The sequence below is a fragment of the Pan paniscus genome, chromosome 10 (genome assembly GCF_029289425.2).
Source record: "Pan paniscus chromosome 10, NHGRI_mPanPan1-v2.0_pri, whole genome shotgun sequence".
Taxonomy (NCBI): Eukaryota; Metazoa; Chordata; class Mammalia; order Primates; family Hominidae; genus Pan; species Pan paniscus.
In genome coordinates, this window is record NC_073259.2 from 125,102,531 (window position 1) to 125,114,922 (window position 12,392).

Genomic DNA, 12,392 nt, shown 5'->3' on the forward strand with positions numbered 1-12,392 from the left:
GGTGATCTGCCCGCCTCAGCCTCCCAACGTGCTGGGATTACAGGCATGAGCCACCGTGCCCAGCCTACAACGGGGGTTACTTCTGAGAAGCGGCAGTGGGACCGCAGGTGGGAGAGAATTTGGTTTACACTATATACCCTTTTGTACTGCTTACGTTGTTTTGACTACGTGTGAATATTACCTTTTCCATAAAAATAAGAAAAACCAGTTTAAATTGCTTTAAAGGCCACGCCCAGGTTGACCCCTTCCTACTGAGATGTTGGTCACCCAGGAAGCCTGTCCCTTGCTACTGCAGGTAAAGAGCCATGTCCCCTCCTGACCAGTGGGCCACACGAGGTCTTCAAGGGTCCCCCGAGGCTCCCACGCCCAGGCCACCCACCTTCAGGAAGTCCTCGAAGGTGATCCCCTCGTACACCTGATCAGGCTCCTGGGGACGGAAGCACAGGGTGGACAGTGAGTGGCGCAGGTCCCCACACAGCTTCTGCAGGGGGACGGTCCACCGGCCTCCCCTCCCCACCAACACCCAAATGTAAGTTGTTGAGGCTGTTTGGGAGGAATCACAAGAAGAGGAGAACGTTCTGGATCGTCTGCCTCCAGCATGGAGCCGGTCACCCTGAACCTCCAATATCCTCATTCATGGGCTTGAGGGTGGGATGGGAGCCGAGCGTCGCTCACCAGGGCCCTGGCAATGTGTGGCTCAGAGCAGCCTCCCTCCCCTCCCCCAGCCCCCCAGGGAGAATCCGAGGTGCGGGTGACATGAGGGCATGGGGCTCTCCTTCCCCACTCAGCCCACCTCACCACCAGCCCCCCAGCAGCTGGACCACCAAGATGCCTCCTGTACCCGCCCAGGTCTGGCCTCCTCATGCCTGCGCTGTGCTGATAAGAAGATTCCAGGCTAATCTAAGCTCACAGACCTCAGGGGAGAGGTCAGGGAAACACAGGGCCGGCCTGTGAGGCCCACGCCTCATGCCTCGTGAGTCACTGTGATAACCCAGGGCCACTGGGGAGGCAGGGCCAGAGGGTGGCCACAAGAAGCCTCTCCCTGCTGAGTGGGTTTGGCGATGCCAGTCTCCATCGCCTCTGCGTCCTCCCTGCTCTGGGGATGACACCAGGTGCTCCTGCCCCTTTCACTGATACTCCAGGATCCCACCGACAAGCCTCCAAAAACCTCACCCTGCAGCTCGCTTTGTGACAGCGAAAACCCGCTGACATCCCAGGTGCCCGTCAATAGAAGGCGAGGGACATAAATCTCGGTCATCCACGCTATTGATTCCCACGCAACCATTAACCATTTATGCCTAGTGTTCCATTACTGGAACGCTAAGCTATGGGAGTTACTTATATCCTACTGGTCAAGGTCATCGCCAAGGTCTGATTGCAAAAATTCAAAAAGCTGCAACCTCAGGCAAAAATGGGTTAAGAAGGGGTTGATCTGTATGTCTCACTCTGGAAAAGGCTCTGAGATGTGTACCCAGCAGATAAAGAACAAAAAACAAAACCCAACAAGCAGAAAGATGTCTGCAGGTCTGTGCACGCAAACCTTTCCTCAGACTGATAACCAGACCCCCACCATCTGCCCTGTGGGTGTGTGGGGTCATACGGAGAAAATGGGAAGCCACATCGGTTCGATTATGTTTTGCATACATCAAAAATAAAAGACATGCATGTATACATTGGTATATGTAGGAAAAAAACCACCGAGAGGGAGTCCCTTTAGGGAAGAGGACCTGGGCTGGTGGGGGAGCAGGAGAGACTCAAAGCTCTCTCTGTGACTGTCTGAAATTCTGTACAATGTGTGTTTAAGAACACAGGAGGCACACTCTAAGCATGTTATGCACCAGGCATGTATGTCCCAAGTGCCTTCCAAGTGGTATTGTTTTGTTTTCATTTGTTTTGTTTTGTTTTTGAGACAGAGTCTCGCTCTGTTGCCCAGGCTGGAGGAGTGCAGTGGCGCGATCTTGGCTCACTGTGACCTCTGCCTCCCAGGTTCAAGTGATTCTCTTGCCTCAGACTCCCAAGTAGCTGGGATTATTACAGGCATGTACCACCATGCGTGGCTAATTTTTTAAATTTTTTAGCAGAGACGGGGGTTTCACCATGTTAGCCAGGCTGGTCTCGAACTCCTGACCTCAAGCAATCCACCCGCCTGGGGCTCCCAAAGTGCTGGGATTACAGGTGTAACCAAATGCTATTGTTAGCATTTAATGATAGATGCCAATCTCACAACCAGCCCTGAGTTGGGTTCTAGTCTCTCTCCTGTATTACAGATGAGGGACACAGAGGGAGCTGCCTGTCCAGCTGGGAGCATCTAGCTGCCTCCAAGTCCTTGAGGGCTGTTTCTACTGGCAGGACTTTGCAGGCTTTTTAGTTTCCTCTTTATACTTAAAAAAATTTTGGCCAGGCACAGTGGTTCACATCTGTCATCCCAGCACTTTGGGAGGCCAAGGCAGGAGGACTGTTGGAGGCCAGGAGTTCGAGACCAGACTGGTCAACATAATGACATCTCTTTTTAGCAAAACATCTCTTTTTTAAAAAACTTTTAAAAATTAGCTGGGTGTGGTGGTGTACACCTGTAGTCCCAGCTGCTCCAGAGGCTGAGGTAGGAGGATGGCTTGAGCGCAGGAGATGGAAGCCGTAGTGAGCTATGATCACACCACTGTACCACTGCACTCCAGTTGGGGCGACAGAACGAGACCCTGTCTCTTAAAAAATAAATAATAAATTTTAAAAAAAATGAAACCCAGCAGTTCTCAGCTAGCCTGGGCCAGTCCTGTCCCTAATGGCTCCTTCCTCCCTGTCTTCCCACTCACAGGCACAGTGGCTGCCCTCCCTGCCGGGCCACCCTAGGTTCCCAGGCTGGCCAAGGGGAGCTAATTATAGAAAAGGCCCCCGTGGCCAGAGTCCGGGGCTGGAAAGGGGGTGATCGGTGCAAGGAAGGAAGGCGGGGAGTGGGGGAAGCAGCCCTGGCTGAATGCCCAGTGAAGCAGTCCCCCCATCAAGCATCCATGGGTGTGACCTCCTGAGAAAGCACTCTCAAAAGATCCACAGGCCGGCGCGACAGCTCATGCCTGGAATCCCAGCACTTTGGGAGACCAAGGTGGGTGGATCACTTGAGGTCAGGAGTTCGAGACCAGCTGGCCAGCATGGTGAAACCCCGTCTCTGCTAAAAATACAAAAATTAGCCGGGCGTAGTGGCACACGCCTGTAATTCCAGCTACTCGGGAGGCTGAGGCAGGAGAATCACTTGAACTCAGGAGGTGGAGGTTGCAGTGAGCCGAGATGGTGCTACTGCACTCCAGCCTGGGCGGCAGAGTAAGACTTGGTCTCGGGAAAAAAAGAAAAAAGAGAGAGAGACAGATCCGCCTCAGTCAATAACTGCCTTTGGAAGTCCATTAAAGTGGGGACCAGGGATTGTTTGTCTTCGGCGGATGGCACGGTCAGAACGGGAAGTGTCCTCAGAGGCCGGGAGGGATTGAACCGACGCAGCTGCCCCTTGCCCCCAGCTCAGGCCGCATGCACAGCTCGGTCTGGGTTTATCTGGCCGAGGTTTACACCAGAAGGTATTTTAGGAGCGCCCGGAGGACCCGTGAGTGAAGAAAGAGGTGGAGATGAGCCCTCTGCCTTGCAGCCGTCTTCCTGGTTCCAGGGCTACCCCCACCTCATGGGGGCCCGTAGGCAGCGGGTGCGCCCCGGAGCCCGGCCTCCGCCCCGAGATGCCTCTGCTTCCCAGGCTGCGGGGGTTTTATGCAGATCAGCAGCTGGCAGCTGCCAGCAATTTCACTACAGCAAATTAAGAAAACTGTCGCCAATTGAAACTGGAGTGGGACAGGGAGCAATTTGAACAAGGAGAGTGTAATTAAATCAAATGGGAATTTGGCCCGACAACCCGGCGGGGGATCCCTGCTCTCCCCACCGAGGTCACAAGCCCTTTCCCGTGGTGGTTAGTCTGCTGAGTGCGGAGGTTTCACCCAAGCCAGAAGCTTCCCCCTGGGCTCCAGAGGCAGACAGATAAAATACACGTCAGGAAACCAACCGACCACAGCCCCTGCCCCTGGAGGCAGGCCCGGGCCGGTGGCCTCATGTCCCTCAAGGACAGGCTTGGGGCACAGAGAGCAGGATCCAGCATGAACGCCCCTCCACTCCAGGCTGGGCAAACACAAAGCCGTCAGGGTGTCTAGAGACGCAGCCACTTTAGACACACAGGGGCAAAGGGCTGACTGCATCAGTGGGGCCATCCAAACCCCTCAGGGAACACACGACGCCCAGGTGGTCACCTGCCTGCCTGAGTGGTCCCCAGAGGCTAAGAGCCTTAGGGCTGGGGGCTGGTGGGGCTGCACCTGTCCTTACAAGAGAAAATCCACCCTGCACAGGAAAGATCATAAGGTCTAGAGGATTCTCTATGCTCTCTGAGCCTCAGTTTTCCCACCAGTCAAAATGAGGCAAGATGTAAGAAATGATGAACATGGGAAGGCCACTTCCCTCTCTTCTGTGTCATTTACACACCAGCCCCCACCTCGGCTCCTCCACCGGACCCCATGCCATCGGCTCTTGTCAGCCCCCAATAGGGCTCCCTGCTGACCCCTGCCTTCGAGGCCAGAAGTTGCCTCTGAGTCATTTGTTAAGAAATAAACCAATTAAGGCCAGCCTGTGCCATGTGCTACCTAGGCCTGGCCCCAGGTTCAAGTGCTGCTGTGAGCACTGACTGAGGCCGGGGTGGGGGGTCAGGGGGCTATGCAGGTGGGGGCTCCTGGACCCCAAAGCCTGAGATCTCGAACTCTGCTTCCCTGCCTTATGCAGCTCTCTGGGGACTTGGACCTTCAGTCTCCTGGGGGACAGGAAGGGCTGGGAGAGGTTCCTGAGCCCCACAGGCCACAGATAGAGCAGGTGGCAGAATACACCTGGCCCCTGCCCCATGAGGCCTTCCAGAAACGCAGACCATAAGCGGGAAAGGCACTGCGCGTCTCGGGAGGGCTGCAGGGGCGCTCACCATCTGCCCCATGCACACGCTGGCCGCCTCCATCATGGCCCCGTCGGCGATGGAGCGAGCGGACTCCTTCTCGATGTGAGGGTTTCCCGACAGCAGCTCCTCGACCACCTGCCAGGTGGGGCGGAAACAAACGGTGACCTTGGGCCTCCATCAGGGTCGTGGGGGGCAGAGGGGGAAGGCACCAGGAGCCCCGGGTGGGCCAGAGGAGCATACTTTACATTTCGATATTCTTCCAGAGTGATGCGGCCGTCGCTGTCCGAGTCGTACATGTGGAACAGAACTAGGGTGGCAGGGGAGAGAGGGGACTCCGTCAGGCGGGGCCTGGCCCCTGCCACCCCCTGAAATGTACACTAAACTAAGCAAAAGACACCAATAACCAAACCTCAATGCCAAAGCCAGAGGGGTCAGGGCATGAGCTGTGGGACCAGACTGACCACTTCCTACTGCGTGACCTTGGGCCCGTGACCTAACTTCTCTGAGCCTCAGTTTCCTCATCTGTGAAATGGGAATAACAAGAGTGTCTACCTCGTGGCCTTAGGAGGGCTGGGAGCTAGCGCTGTGGCGTTAGGGCCTGGCAACTGCCCCGTGAGCATGAATATGACGACAGTAAGCGTTACCCGTTAACACAAGTCAAATGGTGTCGAGTTCAAAATATTGTTCCCACAGCCCTGGAGGGCACCATCATCTCACCCATGGCAGGTCACGGTCCACAGTGCTTCTGATCTGGGCCCGACTGATCTAACATGGGCAGCCCCAGGCCTGGCATCAGGGAGGCGATGGCCGGGAGGGGGCCTCTCCATGTTGTTCCCAGCACGGCCTTGGGAGCTGGAGCTCTCCCAAGTCTTCTGTGTTGGCATTTTTTTTAAAAATGTATTTATTTTTTCAAGATTTAGTCTCGCTCTGTCACCCAGGCTGTAGTGTAGTGGCACGATCTGGGCTCTCTGCAACCTCTGCCTCCTGGGTTCAAGAGATTCTCCTGCTTCAGCCTCCTGAGTAGCTGGGATTACAGGTGCACGCCGCCATGCCCAAGTAATTTTTGTGTTTTTAGTAGAGACAGGGTTTCACCAGTTGGCCAGGCTGGTCTCAAACTCCCAACCTCAAATGATCCACCCACCTCAGCCTCCCAAAGTGCTGGGATTACAGGTGTGAGCCACCGTGCCCAGCCGGCATTTATTTTTTATTATTGTTATTATTTTTTTCAGAGAGGGGGTCTCACTCTGTCGCACAGGCTGAATGTAGTGGTGCAACTGTAGCTCATTGCAGCCTCCATATCCTGGGCTCAAACTACCCTCCCACCCCAGTCTCCCGAGTACCAGGGACCGCAGGCACGCAGCACCACTATGCCGTGCTCATTTTTTTATTTTGTAGAGGCAAGTGTCTTTCTCTGTTGCCCAGGCTGAGCCCTGAACTCGTGGCTTCAAGTGATCCTCCCCACTCAGCCTCCTAAAGTGCTGAGATTACAGGAGTGCACCACTGAGCCCAGCTGGCATTTACTGAACACTGACCAGATGCCCAGCTGTGCAAAGCGCTTCACAAACCTCTGTCTCCCTCTCACCCAACCCCAAGAGGCCAGGGATGCCTGAGCCCTGCCTCCCAGACAGACTGTCAAAGCTCACGGAAGTTAAGGCGTTTGCCCATGGCCACACCACTAAGGGACAGGAAACCAGGGATTTGGACCTGAGTCCGTCCTGTTCCACGCCCCTTGGAGCAGACAGGAAACCAGGCTCACACCAGGGACCCCCCCACCCCCCGCCACCCGGGCTGTTCCCACCAGCCCCGCATACACATTCCAGTGCTAAATATAGCGAAGTCCCATGTTTACATTTTCTTGATGAGGAGGCTGACCTGGGGCGGGGCACAGAGGGATGTCAGGAGTCATGGGAAAGGCCACAGGAAAAGGAGATGTGACTCGGGGCACTGCCTGGGACCTGTGCGGCTGGCCAGCTGGGACCACAACTGAACCCACTCGGGAGCCAGAACATAGTGGGGCTGGTCTCAGGAACCCAGCAATAGCACAGCCCACGGAGGAGGGAGAGGAGGAAACTGACTTTAGGGAGCGCTTCCTGTGTGCCAAAGGCTGACCGTGTGATCTTACCCAGCCCTCAGAACCACGCATGATCGGCATACCCACGTTCTGGGTCAAGGTTCAAGGTCACATGGCTGGTGAGACGGGCCACACTGGAACCCAGGTCTTTGCATCAAGGGCCTTGTTTCACATCCACCGCACAACCCCCTTCTAGTCCCAGGAAGCCACAAGCTGCTGAGGAATGTTTAGGATGAGGGTGCCGGGAACGGGAGACAGCAATGCCAGCCTCACAGGGACGAGGGCTGGTGGCCCCAAGCCCTCCAAGCCCCCAAGCCAATGCACACCCAGCCTCCTGCTGCAGAGGCGCCTTGCGTTCTGAGGTCTTAGGGGAGGCTGCACCCCAGGCCAGGTGTGAGCAAGGGGACTCAGTGGCACGCACATCTCAGCTTCTCCTTCCGGGACAGCTCCACCTGTTCCTCGTCCATGGTGGTGTCGATGGGCCGGAAGTAGGACATGATGGTCAGGAAGTCCTCGAAATTGATCTCATCAGCCAGGCCACTGGGTCCCTTGCGCAGGTTCCTACGGGAGCAACAAGGAGGGTGTTGGAAATAAATGAAGAACTGGATCTTGTCCTCTTGCTACCATTAGCTCCCGAGAACTCCGCTCTCAGGGTGCACACTGGACCCACGATGGCTGCTCTCGCCTTGCATCTGTGCCCCAAGAACCTGCTTCGTGGCAGGGCTGCAGGCTCCGGAAGCTGAAAGCTCAGCCCTTGCCCTGCCCTCATGGAGCTCATCATCAGGGAGGTGGAAGAGAGAGAGACAACTGCGTGACCGTTGATTCAGGCGGTGACAGAGGGATGCGTGGGTGTGTGATGGTGCACACAGGCCAGCACTTATGAAGAAACCAAGCAATCCAGTAACTCCCTGAGTACATCTCCTGATCCTTTCCTTTAGCTCAGGGGTTGGCAAACAGCCCATAGGCCCAATTTGGCCTGTCATCTATTTTCATACAGCCCCTGAACTAAGAAGACTTTTTGGGCTGGGCGCGGTGGCTAATGCCTCTAATTCCAGCACTCTGGGAGGCCGAGGTGGGCAGATCACCTGAGGTCAGGAGTTCGAGACCAGCCTGGCCAACATGATGACACCACGCCTCTAATAAAAATACAAAAATTAGCTGGGCATGGTGGTGTGCACCTGTAGTCCCAGCTACTCGGGAGGCTGAGGCGGGAGAATCGCTTGAACTCAGGAGGTGGAGGTTGCAGTAAGCTGAGATCACACCACTGCACTCCAGCCTGGGTGACAGAGGGAGACCCTGTCTCAAGAAAAAAAAAAAAAAAGGAAGAAGAGGAAGAAGACTTTTCACAATTTTATCTTAATTTTGTCAGAGTCAGGGTCTCACTCCATTGCCCAGGCTGGAGTTCAGTGGTGCAGCCTCAAACTCCTGGGCTCAAGCCATCCTCCTGCCTTGGTCTCCCAAAGTGCTGGGACTATATATGACAGCCATGTGCCTGGCCGGTTTTCACATTTTTAAATAGTTGGAAAAATGCTTGCCAAAAAAAAAAAGTCGAATAGTATTTCATGACAAGTGAAAATTACATGAAATTCAAATGTCAGTGTCCATAAATAAAATTTTATTGGCACACAGCCATGCCCATTCATTTATGCTTGTCTGCAGAGCTGAGTAGCTGCAACAGAGACTGCGTGGCCCGCAAAGCCTAAAATATTTACTCCTTGTCTTTTTACAGAAAAGGTTTGCCAACCTCTGCTCGCTCTCACTAGTTCAAAATTTTAGGATGGTGATTGGCTGCAAGCATCTCTAAGTAATCTGTTTATACCCAAATACAAAGTTTGCCAATGATTGAAAGTTTTGTGGTAAGTTAGGGCAGGTTTGAGGCTGGCCGTACAAATGTGCTTTTTGGAGGAGGCAAGAAAGGGCTGGTGTTCTGGGGGATGGGGACACAGGGAGTTCATGCCCCATGCCCGGCACACTGCCTGACACCCAGATGAGGGACTCAGAAATGTGTGGTCCAGCTCAGGTCTTGGCAGTTGTTAATAGCTCGGAGGCCAGGCGCAATGGCTTACGCCTGTAACCCCTGCACTTTGGGAGACTGAGGCAGGCCAATTGCTTGGGCTCTGGAGTTCAAGACCACCCTGGGCAACAGGGAGAAACCCTGTCTCTACAAAAAATTAGATGGGTGCGGTGGTGTGCACCTGTAGTCCCAGCTACTTGGGGGGCTGAGGTGGGAGGATCGCTTGAGCCCAGGAGGCCGAGGCTGCAGTGAGCCAAGATCACGCCACTGCACTCCAGCCTGGGTGCCTAAGTAAGACCCTGTCTCAAACGAAACAAACAAAACAGCCTGGAGATGACTCCAAACCCAAGCTCCTGACCCACTGTCGTCAAACCCTTATCTCTACTGGACTGTGACGGTGAGCGCCCGAGGCTGCTGGGGCAGGCTGTCATATGGCTGGCAAGCTCAAGGTTCTGCCACAGCCTCTCACTGTGGCCCTTCGGAAGGGGCAGTGCCTAGCTGGCCCGGGGTGGCTAACAGTTAGTGGTTAGTGCTTGGATATGTTACCTGGGTCCCACCCAGGGCACGACTGCCCCTCCATGTAAAAGAATATGTTTGCAATTCTCTCTTTAGAGGTTCATCTACTACTCCTTTTCAGCACCCAGCAAATACACTAACACCCATCCGACAGCCTCTAAGTGTCCTGGGAACTCCCACTTTTTTATTTTTCTCTTCCAGGAGATTTTCCAGGGAGAGGTGGGGTCCCAAGTCTGGATTAGGGAAGGCGGATCAAGAAACTGCCCATCTGCGGGATGAGATCTGTCCTTCCCTGGGCTCAGGAAGCCCCATCTTTATGTGTTTTCACAGGTCTCTCTTCTCTCTTTTATCGTATGAAGCTCCCCACTGCTCCTGCCACAGGCTTTAATAACCTCAAAGTTCTCACTGTGGGCGGCAGAGACCAAATTTACAGAGCATAAAAATAGCCCCCGGACTTATCGGGCTGCTCTGAAAGCCCTTCCCACAGCGACTGGCTCACACGTCCTTCCCAAGTGGTTTAGGCTGCAGCAAGAGGGATTAAGATTAGCATGGGTGAAAATGTGATAGACCCCTGGGGAAGGCAGGTGTGTGTCCTTCTCTGGGAACCTTGTGACCGGCACTGCTTCAGCCTCAGGACCCAACTCAAGGAAGGAGGGTCCCTTCCCCTCCGAGTGCTCCTGCAGGTCTGCAGAAACCAACATTCTGGTCTCCAAAGGCAATGACAGCCAGTGCCAAAGAAACCCAGACAGAGCAGCTGGAACCAGCCCCACTTGCTCTCCACTCCATTTTTTAAATAAAAGTTTATTTATTTATTTTTTTTTTTAAGAGATGAGATCTCGCTATATTGCCCAGACTGGTCTTGAACCCTGGCCATACGCAATCCTACTGCCTTAGCCTCCTGGAGCAGCTGGGATTACAGGTGCGTGCCACCACACCCAGCCCTCTAACTCCCATTTCTAAAATGAGCACCAGGATGAAGATCAGTGGACAGAAAACAGGGGCTACATCTAAATCTGCAACCCAGCATGAGGGCAGGCCATTTTCACTCTTTTTGCAAAGATGCCCCCTTAACTTTCCAATTCTTCTGTAAGGAATGGGGCGCCCTGGAGGTGGGGATGGGCTCTGCTCAAAATACCCCTTCCCCAAGACCTGTTCCCAAAGAGTCTTAGGAACAAAGGCTGAGGCTGGTATTTCTTGAAAGGAAAATCCTGTTTCCAGCATCTCCTCTGAAATCCTCCTCCAGCTTCTCAGCATTTACAGGATGTGATGAGAAGCCCTTTTCCAACAGTTACAGGCTCCCAGCTGTAGCCCACGAAGTTGTTCTGGGTGCAGGCCAGAGGAAACCCTTTTTAAAATCATCCCCTCCCTCAGTGACTTCTGGGCCAGCCTTAGTCACTGGCACCTCCCTTTCTCCACACCAGGTTTCTCTAAGAAGCAGCCAGAGGCCGAGGTCCAGGGACCTATAGGGGAGGCTCTCACCACCCCATACCTGGCCACCGCCCTCCACTTCTAGCTCAGCCCAGGAGAACCCTGACCATCTTTCAACGACAGCTCTGTCAGGCAGGGACAATGACAGCTGCCCTCAGCTCCAGACCCGGAGTCTCCTGGATGCCCCCCTACACCCAACCCAGCCCCAGGCTCACACCTCTAGTCAGTCCCCTGGGAACCTTCCTTTTCTCTCCTGGCCTCTGCAGCTGCCTGGCCCAGCCCCCACCTTCTCACGCACTCCAAGTGCAGCCGGAATGAGCTTTGCAAAATGCAAATCAGAGCCTGTTGTTCCCCTACTCAGCACCCTCCTGGGGCCTCCCCAGTTCTCCTGGTAATCCCCAATCCCACCTGGTCTCCCAGGCCTGCAGGGTGGTCTCAGCCACCCACACCAGCCCAGACCTCACCGCCCCTTCCTGCCTAGCTCCCTCCTCAGGGTCCCCACAGGCCCGTCCCGCCTGGAGTCCCCCTGAGATGTGGCCACTTGTTTCAACGTCCAACTTCTGGACACCCAATATTCCCCAATGACTGAGGTCCCTGCCCCCCTCCTTCAGGGAGCACCATGCCTGTGCCAGTCCTCCCACAGCTCTGGCCTAAATCAGACCCTCCAAAGGAGGAGGAGGCTACTGCCTCCGTCTGCCCGTCCCTAAGTCTGGCAGCGGCATACCCAGTGCACCCTCTTGTCTTCTGAAAACAGAGAGGCATCCGCCCCAGCCCTTTCCCCACACCCTGTCTCCTGGAGCTCGGCTGTTCATGGAAAACAGCCTGGCAGGTGCGTGCATTCCACCCCAAGAGCCGAAAACACAACTCCTGGGTCTGTCCAGGATCGTGAGGCAGACAGACCCGAGTTGGAATCCCAGTTCCTACAAGTGACAACTGACAGCCAAGTGACCTTGGGTCAAGTTTTTTTTTTAAGGAATAAGAGCATACATTAAAATGCACAGATCTTGTGTTTGGATGAACATATGCCCTTGTGAAATCCACCTCTCATCTCATCCACCCTAGAAGTTCCCTCTTCCAACTTTACAACTGGCCAAAGTTGCACCCAAGCCTTCTGGAAACAAGCCTCGTGCCTACACACACCCCCTAAACGTGCACACATGCTCCCTCTCTCGCGTGCGCGCACACGCGCACACACACACACGCACACGCACAGGCACCCCCTGGGCTCTGGTCCCCTGTACCATCTTCCTGTCAGTGCCTCCAACTCTAGGTGCCCTGTCAGGGGCCGCACGCCTCCCGCCCTGATGCCTGCTCTGGCTCATCTGGGGACTGGCCTAAGACGCACTGCCCACCTGAGTCCTTTCTCTGAGAACCAGGATTTAAAAGGAGGTGAGGGCACCGGA

At 54.8% G+C, this 12,392-nt stretch overlaps 1 protein-coding gene across 5 annotated transcripts in view; it reads right to left on the reverse strand.

Annotated features, from left to right (window-relative positions):
* TESC (tescalcin) overlaps positions 1-12,392 on the reverse strand; it is a 60,770-nt gene that overhangs the window by 2,676 nt on the left and 45,702 nt on the right. For 2 of the 5 annotated variants that reach the window (XM_003832419.6, XM_003832418.4), the window contains 4 exons: positions 7,453-7,592; positions 5,206-5,267; positions 4,988-5,095; positions 380-427 (listed from right to left, as the gene is read on the reverse strand). In XM_003832419.6, coding sequence (XP_003832467.4) covers positions 380-427; positions 4,988-5,095; positions 5,206-5,267; positions 7,453-7,592 — 358 coding nt within the window. Of the gene's footprint in view, positions 1-379; positions 428-4,987; positions 5,096-5,200; positions 5,268-7,452; positions 7,593-12,392 lie in introns of all 5 variants that reach the window. The other 3 variants (XR_609572.4, XM_055096232.2, XM_055096233.2) reach the window with 3 other exon arrangements.